At 39.3% G+C, this 21849-nt stretch overlaps 1 protein-coding gene across 19 annotated transcripts in view; it reads left to right on the top strand.

Moving 5' to 3' along the window:
* Window positions 1-21849, top strand: part of FOXP1 (forkhead box P1) — a 623669-nt gene that overhangs the window by 463867 nt on the left and 137953 nt on the right. For 14 of the 19 annotated variants that reach the window (XM_037040949.1, XM_037040948.1, XM_037040945.1 and 11 more), the window contains 2 exons: window positions 10985-11083; window positions 19263-19313. In XM_037040949.1, coding sequence (XP_036896844.1) covers window positions 10985-11083; window positions 19263-19313 — 150 coding nt within the window. The remainder of the gene's footprint in view (window positions 1-10984; window positions 11084-19262; window positions 19314-21849) is intronic. The other 5 variants (XM_037040959.1, XM_037040958.1, XM_037040957.1 and 2 more) reach the window with 1 other exon arrangement.

Below are 21849 nucleotides of genomic sequence, written 5' to 3'. Positions count from 1 at the left end.
TGCTTAGCATCTTTTCATATGTTTCTGAGTCCTCTATATGTTCTCTTTAGAGAACTGTCTGTTCAAGTCTTTTGCCCATTTTTTAATTGGGCTTTTTGTCTTCCTGGAGTAGAGTCATGTGAATTCTTTATATATTCTGGAGATCAAACCCTTGTCCCAGGTGTCATTGGCAAATATGTTTTCCCATACAGTGGGTTCTCTTTTCATTTGAATAAACAACATTCATTTTAATGCTGTTTTCTTTAGCCATGCAGAAGCTTTTTAATTTTGATGAGGTCCCATTTGTTTATTTTTTCCTTTATGTCCCTTGCTCTAGGGGACATATCCATGAAGATGTTGCTGCATAGAATGTCTGAGATTTTCCTGGCAATGTTTTTCTCTATGACTTTTATGGTGTTGCAACTTGTATTTAAGTATTTTATCCACCTTAAATTTATTTTTGTGTGTGGTGTAAGTTGGTGATTTGGTTTCATTTTTTTGCATGTAGCTGTCCAGATCTCCCAATACCATTTGTTGAAGAGACTATTTTTTCTGCATCTTATGCTTCTTCCTTCTTTGTCAAATATTAATTGACCACAGAGACTTGGGTTTATTTCTGGGCTGTCTGTTCTGTTCCATTGGTCTATGTGCCTGTTTTTATGTGAGTACCAGGCTGTTTTGATTACAGTGGCCTTGCAGTACAGTTTGATATCAGGTGTTATGATCCCTCCTGCTTTGTTCGTCTTTCTCAAAATTGCAGCAGCTATTCAGGGTCATTTATGGTTCCATATAAATTTCTGAAATGTTTGTTCTGTATGTGTGAAATATGACATTGGTACTTTAATAGGGATTGCATTGAATCTGTAAGTCACTTTGAGTAGTATGACAATTTTGATGACATTAATTCTTCCAATCCATGATCATGGTACGTGCTTCCATTTCTTTGTGTCTTCCTTAATTTCTTTCTTCAGTGTTGTATAGTTTTCTGAGTATAGGTCTTTTACCTCCTTGGTTAAGTTTATTCCTAGGTGCTTTATTTTTTTTGTTGTTGCTATATCAAATGGGATTTTTTTTCTGATTTCTGTTTCTGATGTTTCATTGTTGGTGTACAAAAATGCCCTTGATTTCTGAGTATTGACTTTATATCTAGCTGTTTTTCCAAATTCATTATTAGATTGAATAGTTTTTTGGTGGAGTCTATAGGATTTTCTATGTACACTATCATGTTATCTGCAAACAATGACAGTTTTACTTCCTTTCCAATTTGGATGCCTTTTATTTCTTTTTCTTGTCTGATTGCTGTGGCTAGGACTTCCAGTACTATGTTGAATAAGAGGGGTGAAAGCATGTATCCTTTTCTTGTTCCTGACCTTAGTGGGAAAACTCTTAAGTTTTTCCCCATTGAATATGATGTTGGCTGTAAGTCTCTTGTATATGGCCTTTATCATGTTGAGGAATGCTCTCTCTATTCACACTTTGCCGAGTGTTTTTATCATAAATGAGTGCTGTACCTTATCAAATGTTTTTCCGCATCTATTGAAAAAAAGCAAGTCTTTGTGTGGGGATGAGGCAAAGGAGCAGATGAAGTTAGTTGTGCTACTGTGAATGAATGAGATACACATTCATTCATGCCTTTTAGTTTGGTAGGACTGCCTATCCATTTTCCAGGATTGCCCATGGCTGTATCTGGTCTAATCAGTGACCTTGGTAGAATGGGAGTATCAAGTTTTTAGGAAACAATGTTCGTTTAGTTTTGTTTTTTCACCATAACTACTCACTAGACTTGTGACTTTGTGTAGGTCACAGAACCTCACAATCTTTCAGTTTTCCCATTTTAGGTCAGTATCATAAACCCTTCTCATGTTTTCCTTAAAAATGTTGGGAACAAGAAAATTAAGTAAGTGTAAAACAGTTAATTGGCACAGTACTGGACACATAGTAAATAGTTCAATACTTTGTTTTATTTTAGTGTCCTAAATACAGGTGGCATTACCCTGCACTTGCCCCTATGTTTCTAGATGTTCCTCATTCCTCAAGTGGTTATTCAGAAGTAATTTTGCTATTGTAACAACTTCTTTGAGTAGTATGAGCCTGCCTAGAAAGTATCCAGCCATGTAATATGAAAAATGGAGATATTTATGGAAGAAGATACAAAAACTGTACATAGGATAATGACGCCTCAGTCCCCTTCAAAGTAGGCAACTTAAGACCTCACACAGTTCTCCCATTCACCATTAGCTGCTTCCTGAATCTCATCCACAGTCTGAAATCTCTTACCTCTCAAAAGTCATTTTAGTTTTGGGAAAAGCCCGAAGTCACAGGGTGTCAAATCTGGGCCATTGAGGGGCTGAGTCCCTTGGGTGATTTGATGTTTTGCCAAAAATCTCTGCATGAGACGTGATGGATGAGCGGGTGCATTGCCTTGATGAAGCTGCCAATCACCAGTTGCCTACAGCTGCGGCCTTCTGAATCATCTGAATAGTTTCCACAGAGGAATGTTCAAGCTTAACACAAAATTTGATGCAGATTTGTTACAGTACTCACTCAGTTCTTTGGAATGCAATGGTCATACAGTACACACGTTCACTCAATGGCGTCTACCATCCTGACTGACTAGTACAGTGAGGTCATCATTGTTCATACATACACATTCCAGTCCACTCTCCTTGGCTACCTGGTTATATGGATGTCTGACAAACTATTCTTGTTACATTAAAAATGGCTGGACTTTTTCTGTCATATACATTATTGGATAACATTAGGTTGTTTTGTTTTGTTTTCTGGGCTAACTTTGGCCAAGAGTTAGTAGGTTCACATCTGAGATGATTAGTCTTGCTTGAGTACTTTTCCTATTCCCATTTTTATTTCTGTCTTTTGTCTTTAATCTCTGCTGGAATGTTGCCTCTGAACTGGTTTTTGCTCTTGAGTCTTTGCCCAAAATTCATGTAAGAGAAGGAAAGAATTTAGTCAAGCAAAGCATTCTTAGGTGTTCATTCCCTCTTAGGACATCCCAAGTATCTGTGACTTAACAGTACAAGAAGAAAAGGAATGCGACATCATATCTGAGTCGAAATTAGGTTCAGTGTTGCTCTCAGTGTAGAATCATAGGAAATTCTCCATTATTTTGAGAATGATTTTAGCTACATTCTTCTGTAGGTTTCAACATTAGGAAGCCTCATTCCAAGGCATGAAAAGATATGAATCTGGATTATTCATACTGAGAGTTCTGGGCTATACCCTCATAAATGCAACTGCAGAAAGCAATGGGTTGTTTCAGTGAATTAACAGTTTCCTTTGATTCGGTTGTCTTTGGATTTGACCTCCATATTTTCTACTTTGGGAATTGGGGAAGGACTGGGCCAATTTATTTATTTATGGACACAATCTGGTCTTTCCTCAGCAAAGGGAAACAGATTCGATGCAACATCCAATATAACATTGTAGACATTTTCTAATAAATCTGACTTCTGCTTTTCTTCATTGCCATGTTCATGTTGCCTACAGTCATAGCACACCGGGCTGTGGTCTTGTCAACTCCCTTGAGCTAGACAGGCTCTGGTTTAGGCTACGCTGGATGGAATCCCTCCAAAGACAACTCAGGTGCTGGAGACCTGGTGGTGGTGACTCAGTGTCTGGCACTGGCTCCAACGTGGAGCAGCCAACCAGTGCCTCAGTAAGAAGCTAAAGTGCCCTGTGTGAATAGGTGTGTATGGAGCAGGAGTAGGCTGGTGTGGTTTTCCCTATTAGGAGAGACCTCAAACAGACTTCCTGACTGTTGGTAGCCATTAAATTTACACCAATTGATTCTGAAGAAGAATCAGGTATTTTTATTTTGTCTCACGAAAATTCTTAATTTTTGCTTCTTGGTAAAAAATTTAAAGATACATTTTCTAAAAAGGTTCTTCATAATTGTCATCATTACAAAAAGCACACACACACACAACTTCCAATCTCCCTGTGCTCATGTTTTTGCATTACTTGTTAAATTTTGAAGTAAAACAAAAGTGAAGAATATAACTATCAAATGTCATAGTAGTGATAACCACCCACTGTGTAGCATAAAATTGTGTCAGTAAGTATTTGGACAAGTTGACGTTGGAACTGGGTCTAGAAGGTAGAGGTTCAGGCTAGTATGGGATGATGAAGAATTTGCAGTGGTCCAAGAATTGGAAGGATGTTGTGTCATGCCTCATCTCTCCTCACCCCCACACCTGGAACTCCACTGTCATGGCTATATCTCCTGCTGTTTGGGCAACTATAATAGGGGCTCTTTGACTTTTCATTTCTTGTTCCTTTTGATTTAACCGTGAACACATAGTGTTGGAGTGCTGTTGGGTGGGATTGTCCCTGCTCTAATTTTTACCACATCACTCTGGATATTGTCTGTGGAACATTTTGAGAAACCCATACTGTTATGCAGTGCCCTCAAATCATAGTATACTTTCTTCCATTGTCAGAACTCTGAGGATGGATGATGCTACATAGAAACCTTTCCCTTCTAGGTCACTGATTTAAGGCCAGTTTCCCAATCGATCTAAGGCTTTGGCATCTATCTCATTTGCTTTTGGGGGTTGAGCCAACTGAATCAACAACCAATGAATGCTTGGACTATACCCTTATTTTCCATGTCACAGAGTAAACCAAGCAGTGCCCATTAAAGGCTCTCTGATGATTTTTGATGGTTGGTAACCTCATATATTAAAATTTTAATAGGGAAAGTAGTTTTTTCATTTTACTTCTGACACTAATAATGTGACCTCATGGTGTGCTATAGTACTTTCTTCGTGTGTCTATCATTTACACAATCACTAGAATTCCTCTATGAAATTTGCTCACTGTTTCATTTTCCTATAGTAACTAACTGTTCCGTATATATATATATATATATATATATAGTATTTATATAAATACATATTTTCATTTTCATTGGAGAACTCACTGCCTTGTCATGTTTTTAATTCTGTACAAGTACATTTAGTCCTATCAGGCACTATAATTCCTTTTTTTTTCCAACTGACCCACAAACCTTTCCATCCTGCACCAAAGTGATTTCTGTGTCTAATGCAAAGAGATGATGGCATTTCCCAGGTCTTGCTACAGAGTGATTGTCAGATTGGGTTAAGGCATGAGGACTTGTGTTTAGGATGATTGTTCATAGCTGGGGTTGCACTACTACAGCAAATTAGTTCTGGGGGGAAGGCTCTCCAGAGGGCCTTAGGGTGTATGTAGAGGTTGAGAAATAGAAGAGAGAACATGACTTCTTCCCTAAGCTTCTCATGCTGCTTTTTATTGCTAGCTTTTCCTCCCACCCCCATATGCACATTGACTGTCGATTAGCCTGTGAAATTATCTGAGAAACAGGTTTGATCTTGAGGGGTGAGGACAATCTAGGAAAAGAAATTAAAAGAAGGGTGGCTGACACAGAGCAGCCTTTGAAGCCAGAAGCAGGGCAGGTTCTTAGGCAGACAGGAAATAACACTCTTTTCAACTGGCCAATAGCACATGATGTCTTTATTCTGAGGGTATTCAGGACCTCATACCCGATTGCAGAGATTCACTCTGGACTGCTGTGAATTATCTCTGGAAGACACACATGTTCAAAGTTTGAAACTAGTTTGAAATAGTTTCAGATAAAAGAATGCATGGTTGTATTTTGTTTTCATGTCTCAATTCCTTTTCAGAAAATCAAAATTATTTTGAGCAACTGATTGTAAGCTTTGTTTTTTGAAGTTTTTATTTATTGATTTTAGAGAGAGACAGAGAGAGAAACATCAGTTTGTTGTTCCATTTATTTATGCATTTATTGGTTGCTTTTTGTATATGCCCTGACCAGGGATTGAACCCACAAGACTGGCATATCGGCAAACTGCATAAAATTGTGTTCAGTGGCATCTTTGGGGAATATCAGAATATAGGTAGTGACCTAAGACAGGTATTGGCAAACACACAAATTTGAATTACATATAATTTTAACATGTCACAAAATGTTCTTCCTGTTATTATTTCCCCAACTGTTTAAATAAGTAAAAATCATTCTTATCTCCTTCCCTGAACAGGTTATAGTTTGGATTTGGTTCATGGACTATAGTTTATTGACCCGTGACCTAAAGCATTGTAGTTAGTCATATTTTTTGAAGACCTCTATGTATCAGTGCTTATCTCAGACTTCATCACGAAATTTGTTATAAAAAAAAATTATATGAAGGTTTTCTCCTTCTACTGGTTTGCCTCACAAATGTGTGCACGCTTATTCAACTCAGATTTTATGTAAATTTATTGGTGTTTCCTAAGATATGTTAAGCATGTTTTTGAACATCGGCTACCTTAACATGCTTGAACCTCTGAATTCCAGCCCCTAAAATATGAGCATCGGCCATGAACTTGAAATGCAAATAGCTCAAAAAGTTGAAACATACTTATTTAAAACATCATTTGTAAGTAATGGTACTTATTTGCTAGGAATGTGAAGGCACTGTTAAGAATAATCTTGAAACAATAGAGTGGAAGGTGTGTCAAAAATGTCTAGGTCCCCAGTTAGCATAAAAGCATTGCCTGCCAAACTAGCAACCAAGTATCAATCTCCCTGACTCCCTGTGGGCTGAGTACTAAGCTGGCTATTGCCCATGCTGGCCGTAGGTGATCTCACCCTTTGTGCAGACGGAACAAAGAGGACAGCCAAGGCAGAGAGGGTAGCTGACTTCTGCTCCTTCCTCAGTTAGCTCACAGAGCAATTTATTTCAGCTTATTGAAGGAAAATCAATGTGACCATGTGCAGCGCAGCTCTAAGTGCCTGGTTTTATCAGTCACCTCCACTCTGTGACATTCTTGAACTGTGTCTTTACTGTAACCCAAGCCTAGCACTCAAATGCAGCATCAAGTTATTCAGTGCCTGGCAATTGTCAGGTCTGTTATAAATGAAGTGTTGATTCAACCCAGCCCAGGAACTGCCCCCAAGAGTAAATGGTCACAGAGATGGGAGGGGACATTTTCAGTTATTTATATTAGCAGTTGGTCTGGAACTTGAGTTAGAGTTGATGCTTGCTTCCTAAAGGAGAAAATTTGTCATTTATTCATACCCTTTCTCTCTGTGTGTTTCTGCTTCTCTCTCTCCCTTGCTCTCACACACAAACACATATCCACGTACCTCCTTAGTCTAAATACAAAGGATCTAATTTTATCTTCAAGCAGAATGTCTTTTTTATATATATGCCTCAGTGTCAGGTGTAGAACAGTATAATTCAGCATCTATGCACACTACTAAGTGATCACCTTCAAAAGTCTAGTCACCATCCATCACTATACCATTCGCCCTCTTCACGCCAGACAGAATATCTTAAGGGGCCTTTCTTCAGTTGTTGCTGAGATCCTTTTATGAAAATAAGAAAAGTTTACCCTTACTCATTAAGTGTATTAGAATGAACCACTGATGTTCAGGCAGTGAGTCTCAGATGAAAGATATTAATCTGGTTTGATGCATGTAACAGGTAAAAAATGGCTATCAGGTAAGCATGTAAGGGAAACACAGTGGATATACCCTGTGGACAGGTCTCCAGTGCAGTTTTCAAATGGAGTCCCATCAGTCATTCCAAAATATTCACTGCCCAACAGTGAAAATGACAATAAGCATTTTCATTTTCTACAAATAGTAGGTACCAGACATTCGTATAACAATGGTTGAAAATATAGCCCTGTACACTAAGGATTTATTTCTCTTCTTTCTTCATGATGATAACTTAAAATTTGTATTACATTGATTTATATATCACAGGAATCTGAAAAGCAATACACTTCAGTGGTTGATTTTGCAGCACTTTATAAGGTCTAATAAGTTGTTTTAAAATTCTTGCTGAGACCTAAGTAGACTGAGGGGTATAGTACATGGTGCCCTCTTTGTTCCCACACTCATGATAATAAGGCCAGGGAATAATTGTAGAGTAATTCATAACAGTTCATAATAAGATGAATACTTTTTTGCAGTGGTGTTGTCTCTGCATGCCAACTATTTGAAGTTATTTGACCTGTTTGCATTCATTTTGAGGAGAAACTTGGAAACCAGTTTGCACATCTTCATCTTATCTCTTCTCTCCTTAGCAGTTTGACTAACATTCCTTTTGTGTTTCTGCAAATTCATAAGCCTTTTCTGCCCTTTGCTTCTTTCTCTTATTATCTTCTTTAGTGGGTGGAGCTCGGTATGAAGTGCTCTGTGCAAGGTGGAGGTTCGCTCTGTGATCACGTAAGTTCAGGGACCCCATGTTGTGTCTGAGAAAGATGCTGTGCGCATCAGTGACTTTTTCCCTTCAAACTGGAAAACTAACTGCAAGGGTTCCAGTAACTAATTTTAAAATGTATAGCCATTATATCAAACCAGCTCAGTAAAACGTTTTTTGAAAACTTAAGTTTGTTACCTATGCTGTACTTTCTTTTGCTTAAGTACACTTTTGGGAACATGGTCATATAAGAATAGTTTTTTTTGTGTGTGTGTACCTTTTTTAGAAAAGACACTTAATATCATCCCTTTTGCTGAAATGAGGATTTGATTATATTGATTCCGAGACTTGGTTATTTAAATATTGAGTACCGATTTTCCAAATATTTGGTGAAACATGGCAAGTTATGTTAACAAAGATTTGTAACTGTGTGGAGTTGCCGTTAGTTTGCTCTATTTTAGTATTAAATGGATGCGACCTTTCTCCTGTCCCTACCGTAGCTTTTCACTGCTGTCTGCGCTCCCTCTGCCTTTCCTGCTCGCAGCCAGGCTCTTCTTTGCTGACCAGTCTATTACTCTGGGGACTCTGACAGTAGCACTTAAAATATTTAACAGTTCCCTTTCCAACATTAAAAAACCATAAAACCTCATGTGAAATAGCTAAGGGAGCATATATAGGAGGAAGAGAGGCTTCTGCTCCTGTGAGTATTTTGTAAGGGGACTATTTTTCTTATATGATAAAAATGAAATCTTCACTCTGCCCACTTTTACACCTACGCATGTACTGAGCGTCTCCAAGGAGACAAAGAAGCCAGAGTCCAGTGATGGTGAATTCTCCTCAGCTATAGCAGGCTAGAGTCTCAAGCTTCCAGAAGCCCCTCACAGACAGGCTTTGTTCCCAAGGCTCTTCCAGTTAGGCTGTATGCAACATGTCTCCCTTTCTAGACAAAATAGCCTGTCTTACTTCTCAAGGGCTGATTATGGTGAGTTCAGTAGGCAGAGGCCTCCCCGGGACAGGAGGGTGGGTATGGTAGGGAGGTGGAGCAGGAGGTTTCCATCTTTCCCAAAATTTTTTCTTTGTCACCCACTTATCATCAGTGCTTCGGTCCCATTGCCTCCTTCTATGCCTCTCAGACACAAAGGCACCGCTCAACTTCACAAAGTGCCTTAATATTCTTTGATACAATCCCATAGTTATGACCTTAATTTAGTGAGACTGTCCTTTTAGGAGAAGTACTACTTTTGCTGATTCAGCGATTTTGTGCATCCACTCATGAACGTATCCTCTTAAGCACTCTATTTCCCTCCCGAGTTCAGTGGGCAGGAACCCCATGCTGTACCTTTCTCCCACTCCACCAAGTCACGGTCAGCTTTCTTAAAACAAATAACATTATTTTTTTGTATGAGTCCATTAGACACATTTTCTAAGACCATAGTTTTAGATCCTTTGATACATTGACCACAGACATCTATGCGTGTGTCTTCTTTGAGGCAAAAATAATCAGTTACCTTTCAGGAATTCTTATTGGAGTAATCAGCAAGAAATCTTACTTGTCACTAAACTCAACCACATTGTTTAATGATAATTCTTGACGCATCTTCCATGTACACATTCATGGTTTTCAGCTGAATTGACTGGAATTTAAAAAAATAATCACTGCTCATGATTTTCTAGTATAATATCTGCAAACTTGTTTTCTGTTCTTGATCCTCCTGCTCTCCTTGGAAAGGTGTGCCTCACTATTATTCCTATTAAATTCTTTGATAGTGAATGTCTCCATGAAGGTTTATTAATGACATCTTTCTTTTTTATTTGAACTTTTAAAAAAAGACTGATCTTAATATACAGAGAATGCAGCCAATACTATTGTAACTTTGTACAGTGACGGATGGTGACTAGACATATCGTGGTAATCACATAATGTGTATAAATATAGAACCACTACATGTACACCTGAAGCTAATATAATATTGTATGCCAATTATACTTTAATTAAAAACAAAATATATTGGGTAGTCATACATTCTGCATTTTAGAGGACTCTCATTTTCCTTTTGCCTTATCTCCAATTCATATCACCTGCCTTTAAGTAAAATCATCCTGTGTCATAGCTAGAAAGAGTCATTTTTAGGAGACATTACCAGTGTTATTCACAGGTACATAATGTACCCTGTAAGTTGACTTACAAGTCAAATTTGAAAAGCTTTTTTTCTTACATAGTCCATTGAGTTCACCATTGGTATGCTCACCTGTTTAGGTCTTTCTTCTCAGGTTACTTTATCCATAGTGTGCTCACCACTTAGCTCTTCCTCTCTGTCTCTCTCTCTCTTTTTTGGAGGGGGGAGGGACTTGGATGAGGTGAAGGTGTTCCTTTCTGCTTGAGTCCCAAGTTCCCCAAGAAGAATTGGAGGAGGGTGCAGCCTTTGAAAAAAGCCCTTGATTGTCTTCTCAGTTTCTGTCTTTGCCCAGGTACTTCCTGGTTTTCTCTGCCATCCTTCCTCAAAATTCTAATCATGCATAGTCCAAGTTTTGGGTTCGATCTTTAGTAGGAATAAAGCATGTGCTTAGATGGACTACTATGCTTAAAGAACTGCATATGAAACAGGCTAAATACAGGAAATGTAAACACATTCTGAAAAGCGTTCCAACTTAGACTGGTGGAAAGTTTGGGTTGCTAATTCATTTGCTTGGAAATGGGGAAGATCCTGTTCGTAAGTGCACTTCCTGGAGTCTTGCTGTGGAAGTGGCTCTGAACCTGTGCAGTAACAGAAACGTTGTTCTTCCATTTTTCATTGCAGGCTCTTCAAGTGGCAAGACAGCTCCTTCTTCAACAGCAACAGCAGCAAGTTAGTGGATTGAAATCTCCCAAGAGGAATGACAAACAGCCAGCCCTTCAGGTAACAACTCTTTTAAAAATAAATGACATTATACACTTTGGAATAACTAATAAGCAATTCAGAAGAGGATTGTGGTAAGAATTACAAATCATGTAAGAGCATTTCTTGCAGAAGATGTCTTTTTTGTTTACCAGTGGGTATGGCATTTTAGGAAAAGTGTCTGTTCAACCCAAACGTGTTGTTGGGAGTGAGGAGATCTACTAATTAGTGAAGGTAATGAGAGGATGAGTAGTCGAAGGTGTGGATTGCTTAATAGTGCAGCTTACCACTGAGGAAAAGTTCACAGTGCTCTGATATGTCACCACATTCTCTACTGATGGAGTTAGCGATTCTCTCATGGTGGGATATACACACACTTTACATTAGTGCCATAGGGGAAATTTTGACCCAGGGGACAATGGGAGATGTCCATTGTCCAGGGGACATTTTTGGTTGTCACAATGGCAGGGGTTGGTGTCACTAATAACCTAATAGGTAGTGGCGAGGGATGCTGCTAAACATCCTACATTGCACGGAAAAATCCCCCCCAGCACGGAACTATTCATTCCAAAATGTCAATAGTATTAAGAACTATTACTGGCACTGAAAAAGAGATGGTAATTTTAATATATCTGGTCATGAAAGTAATACACACTTTTTTCTTCAGTGAATGTTTTTAGTATACTTCTGAATTATTAATAAAAAGTGGGAAGCAATTTTTATGTAAAGATACCAAGAAAGATTGTTTTAGTAACTTCTTTCAGGCACATTGAGGGCAAGAATTAAGAGAGTAGAAGAAGGAGTGAATTTGTACAAATCTGATTTTGATTTTCTATTGGAGTAGAAGATTGTAATAGAAACTTCAAAGGAACTTGACTCAGGGCATTCATACTCACATCTAGGACAGGGCACCTGCAGGCACTGGGTGGCCCAACTGCTTTCATAGATAAGGATGGACATTCTCCAACATGGGAGGCTAGTATGAGTTTTTCACACTGCACATTTTGGGACAAAATCTGTAAAGTACTGCTTATGGGCATAACAGTGCTAATTAACTTGATCGTGAGGTTAACCCAAATTCTAGATTGTTATCACTTTTCTCAAATCAAAGTAAAGTACCTGTTTCGCATTGTCTGGCAAAGATCACATTGACCTTGGGCAACAAGTCCTACTTCTACATCCACTTGTAAAACTATCACTGTCAAGGGACAGTTCCACACTATCGTAACACTTTCCTGCAACAGTTGAATGTGCATGTTTTACTAATACTTCCAAAAACATTTCTTTGGTAAACCATCATGAACCCTTATGCCTTTTAATGTTTGTGAATGCTGGGGACACTTTTAGTGAGGACCAGTGAGGTCCCATGTCAGGTGCCCGAAGAAGTGCTTTGTTGTGCAGATATCTTAAGAACGGCTCTGGAGGATGAAATATGGCTGTGTTGACCTTTCAGCTGTGAGCTTATTTGTCAGGATTCAAGTAAGTTGAAAGGATCAAACTGAACAGATACCATAGGCAGAGTGGAGATAGTGTTTCAGAGGTCACCAGCGGAGGCCACATTGCAGATTCTAGAACACAGTCCGTTGTTGGTACAGATCAGAGTATGGGGGCATCTCCTGCAGACAGAGCTACAATTAAAATTGTAGTTTATTAATGTATACAGTGAGCTAGCCCTCACTCAGTGGTTCCAATGACGGTCCATTCTTTTTGCCTCCCTATTGGAGCTCCCACAGCCCTAAACATACCGCAGGTCCTTTTGAATTTATCAGACTTCAAGTGCATTGGAAAAATGACAGTATATTACTTGAAGGTGGAAATATTATACATAGTAGAGCTGTGGTTAGAGGTTTTTCTAAAAAGTACACACATGGACAGTCCATGCATTCTGTTCAATATTGAATATCATTTGTAATTTTTTATACTAAACTTATTTTCCCCATACTTGCTTTTTTTATAAAAAAAAAGATGGCGTTTTTAGGTAACTTCTTTTCCAAGATGAATGAAGTTCCTTTAGGGCTAAATATATGAAGTTTCAGGGGATTTCCTTTTGAGGGCTCTCTTCTTCTTGCCGTTATAATGCTTTTAGCTACCATAACAGTATGATAGAGCTTCATTTTTCTTGGCAAGGACAGTGTCGAAACCAACCTAACACATTTTGCTGAGCACTTCAGTCTCTATAAAAAGTGTGGGACAAGGGGGACATCTTAAATGCTGGTCTTGTTAAAGAAGATGTTTGGCGTCTCTCCCTGCCCCTTCAGTGGGAGACTTGACAAGAAGAGCATTTAGACCAGCTTTAGGAATTGACTGGGGAAAAGGAGTTGGTTGACTGATGTATGTGTGCACGTGTGTCTGTTGTGGTCATGCAGATTCACTAAGCTTTATTAGGTTGGCTGGCCGTCCACAGACAGAGCAGAAATTACTAGCCTAGATCACACATGTTACATTGTTATAAAAATATGTATATAGGTTCGGTGGTTCACAGAAGCAATAACCTGTACATGTAAATATATCTGCCATGCCTTGTCCTCACTGACATATCTCAGTCAGAATGGCTCTGGAATGAACAGGAAATCCTACAGTAAATCTTAACAGTGTTCATTTCTGATCTTATTAGCCTTCATAACTACTGAGAGATCTGTATTAGCAAATTTCAGACCTTCCACATGGAGGAAGGCTTCACATGGAAGAAGGGTTTGATCTGCTGATAGCTGGAGGAAAAAGAAAGCAGCTCAAATCCCCAAATATACTGTGACTTGTATTTTAAGCATATCTCACACTTCCCTGTGGTATGTTTGGCAGCGCTCTCCAGCTTCACAGGCTGGGGACACAAACAAAAGAAAATCGAAAGTTAAGGGAGGCTGTCTGTGGTTGCTCGACAGAGATTACTGAGTGTAGTCAAACATCACCAATTTGAACTAATTTCAGGGAGATCAGAGTAAAAAGAGAGGAATAATGTTCTTTGCAGATATGAATATTGAACAAAATCTAAGCTGGCCACGTTCTTGGGTGACATCGTGGTTTATATAAAGGAATGACTGAGTGTAGATATTTCTTCTGAAGTTCTTTAAAAATATTCCACTTAGTAACCTAAATAGCCCCTTATTTAGTCCTTAATTTGCTTTGCCAATTTTTTTTATGAATGATACAAATGAAAATTGAAAATTGGCCTCATCATAAATTCAGAATTAGAACGATCTGAGTTAATTAGATGCATCATGGTGAACAGTTCTGGAACAGCCACAATGTATGTGCAGGGCATCTTACTGATGCTCACAGATATGAAACCATGGAGAAAGGACAGAGCCTGCCTTCAGAATGCTTATGAGTTGTAAAACATTAACAAGGTTTTGCTGCAAAAATAAAATTATATGTAAGTAAAAATAGTAGGCTTACTTTTATAAATATTTATATACTTCTGAAGATTGCTTAAACAAGTGAAATAAATGCTTAACAGTGCAGGTGTGCTCATAACCTCAAAAATGTGGAACTTTACTAGCTGAAGATTAATTTGTGAGTAGATGAGCAATTTTATTGATCGAATCTTGGAACTTTGACCACCGTTTCTGGGTAGTAATTCATTTTGGTTCTTTAAGCATCTTAGTTGTTGGCATGAGTACATAAACTGGAAGGAAGTCAAATGACACATTTTCTCCTAAGAAAGTAAAAATACATGTGTATTCTGGCAGCGTTGAAGTTAGGAAAGAAAGTCAACCTTGTGTGCTGCTTACTGTGGGAAGCTGACCACAGTTTCAGGCCATCAGTAAAGAATTTGAGTTTGAAACCAGTCATCTGATAGATTTCCTTCTGCCTATCCACTCCCTTCCAAGGTTATATCGTGTGCAAACCCTTCACACAGGAGACCATACCCTGGAACAAAGGACAGTGAAACCCCCGGGAAGGTCAGCCTTTAGCCCAGCTGGGAAGCTCAGGGTTACAAGGAGGCCTCTTGCTGTAAGCATAGGAGGCTCAGACACCAGTCAGCAGGTATTTCTTAGCACTTTTATTTGCAGATATATAAAACATGCACTAGCAGCATTTTTGCTTTGTGTTAATGCCACATAGAATCTTAGTACCTCACATCATTTTCATGTCATTCAGTAAGGAATAAATTGGTAAGAGGAAACCTTTGAAGGAAACTACAATTTTTTGTTGTACGCAGTGAAATGGAATGGTTTTGAAACACTAACTCTTAAAATATATCTCTATTCACTGAATTAGTAAAGTGGATGGACAGGGAGGCAGATAATTTTGAAATGTCTGGAGTTAACATCTAAAAGTGGCATACTTGGCACCAAATTGGTACAATGTGTTGAAATTTCAGTACCTTTTTAGATTTTGTTGTCACCTAATCTTGGAAAATCCAAAAAACTCTAAAAAATAAGTCTTGATGAAACAATAAAGTAGAAACAATACCTTAGAAATGGTCATTAAGTTTTCCAGATTACACACATCATTAAAATGTGATAGGAGCAGTGACCCCCTTCTCCCAGAAAAGCACACAGAGAATTGTGCAGTTACAAGGGTTTCGTGGACCTCAGGAAGCCCATCTTCTACCCAGGTTAAATACTCTTGCTTTAAGAATTTTGTTCCTTAAATAGTATGTTTTACTCTTGCCTTTCTCCACAAATCTTAGTTTAGTTGTAATGTAGTGAATTAGCTTGTTTTTCAGTTTCAGCTGCAGTTCTATATATAACCCTGTGTCCTAATCTGTCCAGGACAGACCCAGTCCATTGATTGGGTGTATTTATTAATAATTCTCACTTTCAAAAGTATCCTAGTTTGGACGTTTAATTACATGGCCACCTTACTGACATGTATTTAAGCATTAAAATGCAAGAATGGCCCTGGCTGGTGTAGCTCAGTGGATTGAGTGCAGGCTGCGAACCAAAAGGTCGCTGGTTCAATTCCCAGTTGGGGCACATGCCTGGGTTGTGGGCCAGATCCCCAGTAGGGGGCACGTGAGAGGCAACCACACATTGATGTTTCTCTCCCTCTTTCTTCTTCCCTTCCCGTCTCTAAAAATAAATAAATAAAATCTTTTAAAAATGCAAGGATGATGCTAATATGTTGCATGTAAGCAAGTCTTCATCACCATATGCAGATAATTAATGGTTAGTAAGTAAGTGCTTAATGTGGGCCAGCCCCACAGTTACTCTACGGCACAGAAACAAGTATTAAATCATTCTGTGGATGAAGAATAGTGAAACGGAGAGAGGTTGAGTGACCTGCCTCAGAGCGTACAGACAGTGGCAACATCAAGATGGGAAGTCAGGTTTTAGGACTATGGGTAACCAGTATGGCCTGGTTAAGTTAATAATTGCTTCTCCTTCATGTGGATTTACTCAGCTACTACTAAGTTCCATGTTTTTCATAAATAAACAAATTATTATATTTTTCATATGATAAGCAAAAATAAAACCAAGCCAACCAAAACCAATTCCACTGTCAGTATCTGGATTTCAATTAAGGGGTCTGAGATCTGCATAATTATCCTAATTGTCACTCTGTCTGCAAGCAATAGCAAAGCTATTTCTTATTCTCAAGTCTGGAGTGCTCTTATGAGCTTCCATGTGTTCGGATATGGATAGTATGTTATAATCATTGTTGGGGCAAGGAGGTGGGGAGGGATGGGGGGTGGACATCCTTAACTGGTCAAAAATGTGTAAATTGCTGACAAAATGACACATGTAATTAGAGTGCTCCTACTATTTTACCTTGTGGTTTACACCTCCAGTGTTGAGAAAGAGAGTGACTCCCACCTTGCTAATTACCATTATCACTGAAATGCTAGGGTTGGAGTCATTAGTTCCATGTGCATTTAATTAGAGGAAGGCTGAAATTGGATTTAACTTATTACTTTTTCATGGATCACTTTCTTGTCATCACTTTAAATTGGATTGCAGCCCCAGGTAACTAATTATGAGAGCCACAGGATCAAGAGTGAAAAAAAAAAGGTAATTAGGAAAAACACTGTTGGACCCTTGCTGGTCATCCACTTGTGCTTTGGGAAGAAAAAAAGAATAACAAAAAAGCTGTATTTTGTAGTCTTACAGCTTAGGGAGTTAGAGGGATGTATGGTTGCTGGGCATCCTGGGAGTCTATCACCACCCGTAGTGGTTTCTATGATATACAACTGAGCTGAAGATGTCAAATCAACGTGGTTCCACAATCAGCTCCTTAATACCTAGATTAAACTTGTAAAAGCAACAGATTGGCTGTGGGTATGAGGCATCTCAACAACTGTGTAGTCTAGGGGCCTCACGTATATGATTACAACAAAGCTGTCAAGATGCTTCTGAGCCCAAGTACAGAATATTTTAAGTACAGGGAGTTAGAATTTAATGAATGTATTAATGTTCCAGAAACATCATTCATATCTGACAGGGAGACATATCAGTCGGCATAGCAGTAGGTTTTAGAGTTTATACATTGGGAATTTTTTTTTTGTTGAAGTTGCCAGCAGACCATAATATTCATGCCATTTACTTTGCTTCAGATGTGTTCTGTACCCCGCCCCAATGTTGTGGATAGGCTTGTTGAGGTTCTGTTTCTCCCTCTACCCCCAGCGAAAATACTTTAAAACAAATTATATTGTTTCCATGTGCAGAGCAGAATTCAGAACTGCAAGTAATCAATTTTATTGACATTGTCTGAAAAAAATGTTGATGACAGTTCGAGGATGTGAAAGTATTGGATTTTTAAAGTCGCCAGTACTAAGTGTGGAAAAAAAACTGAAATGTAATCTCATTACTCAAAAAAAACAGTCCTGTGAGTTACTCTTCTGAGAAGGGGTCCTTCTTTGATAGACTATGATAGCATGATGAGAAGTCTTGATATCAAGCCTGTCAGTTACATTGAAGAGAGAAAAAGCGTCCCAGAGAAGTGAATCATGAAGCCAAGATGGCTTGAGTTTCCTTAAGTTGTTTAAAATGGGTTTTAATGTTCTGTTAATGTAAGCAGATAGTCATGAGTCAGCCTTGGGTAGCTTTCAAACCTGGGGAAGTGAGGGTTGCTCATTTTTTTCCAAGGAGTGTAGGGGTACACCCCCAGAGGCCACTGTAGTATCATTCCCAAGTGACAAAAATATTTCACCTAGAATTGTGTCTTTTTCCTGTGTGAACTTTCTAAGCAAAATCTCAAGAACTAAAATAGTAATCATCAAGTCTAATGCAGAAAATTAAAGCTTTTTTAACATCTTAAGTTGATTTAGAATTTTTGTACACAATATTCGTCTGTGGTTGAAAGAGGGCATGGCAGGGTCAAGTGATGTAGTGTTTTCCATTTTTCCACGAGTCGCACAGTGTGTGATAAAAGCAAACTCCTTTATTTTGTAAGTCTGCAGGAATTTCGATGAAGTGCAGAGGTCACGTTCCCTGTCAATTTGAGTAGCCAGCATATTTTAACTACTGTTTTTTCTTCCCTTTTGTGTGTCTTTTCTTCCCTGCCCCCACCTCACCATAAGCCGTGTCCCTTTCCTGACACATGCATCGTGAAGTCCTCCAATCTGAAACTCATTAGCACACAGCATTGGACTCTGTCCAGTGGTTAGAAAATTTCCTGAAGCCTAGAACAACAGCATTTGGTGCAAGCACCATGCACCAGAAGTGACGACGAGGGAGTCTCGCTTCCCTGGCAGCCTGCCTCGTCGGGAACACAGTGAGATGGAGGGCTTGCTTGTGGGACAGGCTCAAAAAGCTTGGTCCTTAGGGAAATGTGCTTCTGAAATCACAAGGCAGTATCTTTTTTTCCTACACTTATTATTTTAATTGGTCTGGAGGTATTTATCAACATTAGCTGCAGGAACATGCAAGCAAGCCATTAGAGAAATAGTATGAAAACCAATTTCTGTGAAGGAGTTTTTACTGCAAAGCCTATGGACTTAGGCTTTGCAACACCCAATAGTTAAAAAATAAAAAACAATGGATTTAATTCATTAATTCATTAAAACTTTATTAATTAAACCTCACTGTATCCAGGTTATATGACCAAGATGAAACTCTTACCCTGACATTAGGAAATTACACAATTCAGTATGGGTCAGGATAATTTAAGACAGGTTTTTCAAACAGGAAACCAAGTCCCGAAAATATAATGGTAACAGTATTATTAAATAACAAAAAATGAAAGTGTACTTTATAGGAGCCAACTACTGTACCACAACCATATGGGGATAAGCTCTATTATCATTCCCATTTTGCAGATGAGGAAAGTGGGGCATAGAGAAGTTAACTTGCCCAGGGCCAAAGAGCTGGTGAGTAGCCCAACTGGGTTTCCCAAAACTCTGACTCAAGCCTCCGTGCTCTTCTCTGTCACATTCTCCTGCCTCCCTCTGGGCCACTGCCAGGCGTAGCAAACAGGGACTGAAAGGAATGGCAGCAGAGCTGCTGGTGCCTAAGTGGTTGTCGCTGACCACGAGACTGCACTGTCTCCTAATTTAGACATGTGTTTGTGGGCATATTTGAAAAATAGTGCTTGTAATTGAAATATGCACTTTCTAAAGGGAAATGACGCTTGGGAAAGAGAAGAAAGACGGGTATTACTCAAAGCCTGCACACAACTGCAAGTAATTGTCTAAAGGCAGCCGTTGAAATTGAGAAGCAGTTTGGAAAATGTACAGTTTGGGAAATTTGTGTACCGATGTAATTACGGTAGTTGTGAGTTGATGTCATGCCTAGTAACTGTTTTTGTATTGCCTGGGCCTTTGTTACTGAGCTGTGATATCATGAGCAAACTATTATAAACATAGCATGGATATAGCATGCTTGTGTAACAAAAGATTGGGAACTTTTATTAAGTTTGTTTTCCTTGTCATATTGTAAAAATTTATTATGTGTACTGTGTATATTAGAAACAGATTTGGGTAATTCTGTCTAAATGAAGTCATCCCAGCTATTTCCAGACTGTCTGTTTTCAGTTGTGAATAATTTTCATACATCAGATGGTTGTCATATTTAGTCGCTTTCAAAATTTTAAAGAGAACATATCCCATTTTGAACTTTTGGTGGACTTTAGCCGCCTTGCTGTGGAGAGTGTTTGAGTTTCACATTATTTGCCCAGTAAATTGCAGAGACCAAATATGTGTCATCTCCAGAGGGTCCAGCACTGCTGCCCTCTAGTCATAACTTTCCCCTTCATCAAAAGTACAGATTTGTAACTACTTAAGCGGTAGAACTTAGAGCTGCCAGGACAATTGAGCAAGAGCACCAGGCCTTGTCCTTTCACATTACATTCCACTGAGGAAAATTAGTAAACATGCAAGCAGACAGAGCCCAGCCTTTATCGGTGTTCATGGTAAAATGCGGGTTTTAAATAGGTAGTTCAGAAACTTTAGATGACTCAGTGCTTCCCAACTGCCTTCCTCCAAACGTTTAGAACCTGAACGTTCTGTCTGCTGCTTCAAGTTTTCTGTTTGTTTGTTTTAACCAACCACTTTCCTTCCTAACCTCCTTTAAATCTGGCTTTTCTCTTCATCATTTTTCTTGAATCATTTTGTCACTAAATTCAGTGGCCATGTCTCAACCTCACCTCAAGCTGTCTGACCTCCTAGTAGCCGATTCATCTTTCGGCGACCTCATCTTTTTGGAAATCGCCTTTTTTAAACTCCTTCTATTCAGTTCCTTCCTGGTCTCCACGGCATTCTCTTTCTGCTTCCCAGTTCTCTTCTGGAACACGAATTCATTCCCACCCCAGATTTTAGTTCCTCTGATCCTAGCTGGGTGGCACTTCTGTCCTCCTTCCTTGTCCTATTATCTCTGTACCAACGACTCCCAGCCTGCGTGCACCCTCCTGACTGTCTGTGCATGTCTCTCTTAGCTCAGCATCACCGCAGTTTTCCTTCTCTCTAATCCAGCTGATCATGTTTATCACCATGCCTACTCATGTCAGAGTCATGAGTCATGTGGACTTAGGAGTTTATTCATTTTCCTCATCCCCACCACCTTATCTGTCCTCAGGTCTGCCATTTCCCTTCTGCTGAGTATCTTCTACCTATTCCTGTCTCTGTGTTTCCTCTGATGCTGCCTTGTTCCAGACGCCGAACCTTCAGTTGGCAGATGCCTAGATCTTGTCGAAGAGCTATAACCTGCCCCCCTCCCCTGGCACATGTTGTAGTCTTCATATGTATCTCATAGTTTTCCCCAGATGCCATGTCACTGTGCTATTCAAAAACTTCCAGTGGTCTACTCTCACCTACAATACCAAGTCCCCACAATCCAGGATTGCAAATATTCCTTGTTCTGTCACCTGCCATTTAAACAAAAGTCTAGGGATTAAATTGTTTGAGTTTCATTCAGAGAATTATCTCTCTGTCTGCTTTCCTCAGAAGGAAACCAAGAGCCATGTGATGTGCTGTGACTCCCCATATCTAAACTCTGTGTGTTATCCCAGGTTCTTTTTCACTGGTGTCTCGTCAATGCCCTGCAGGCTTCCTTCCGACCTCCTGTGGCTGAAGCACCTGCAGGCCAGGCACTGCCTTGTTTTCTTGCTGGAGAGCTGCTTCATCCCACCTAATGAAGCCACTTTTAATAAGATATTGATGAAATTATGTTTGCTTTTGTTCTTTATTTCATCACATAAAGGGATTGTTATTTACTTTAGAAGCAGATTCATGAATCCAAACCACACAGAGGCTTTGTTTGGTCTGTGTTGGAAGTGGCTCTGCCCACAGTGCTGTTTGAAGGATCCTGCAACAGGGGCCCCGCTCCCCTGACTGGCTGCCTGTGTCACCCGTGGGCACTGGATGTGGCAGTGTGGAACGTGGCCTTCTCTTTACCAAACTTGTCAGATTG

The sequence above is a fragment of the Sturnira hondurensis genome, unplaced genomic scaffold (genome assembly GCF_014824575.4).
Source record: "Sturnira hondurensis isolate 20B ecotype Veracruz unplaced genomic scaffold, ASM1482457v3 Scaffold0002840, whole genome shotgun sequence".
In the NCBI taxonomy this organism is placed as follows: domain Eukaryota; kingdom Metazoa; phylum Chordata; class Mammalia; order Chiroptera; family Phyllostomidae; genus Sturnira; species Sturnira hondurensis.
Note: the sequence above shows the minus strand (reverse complement) of the source record. Positions and strands in the feature narration are given on the sequence as shown.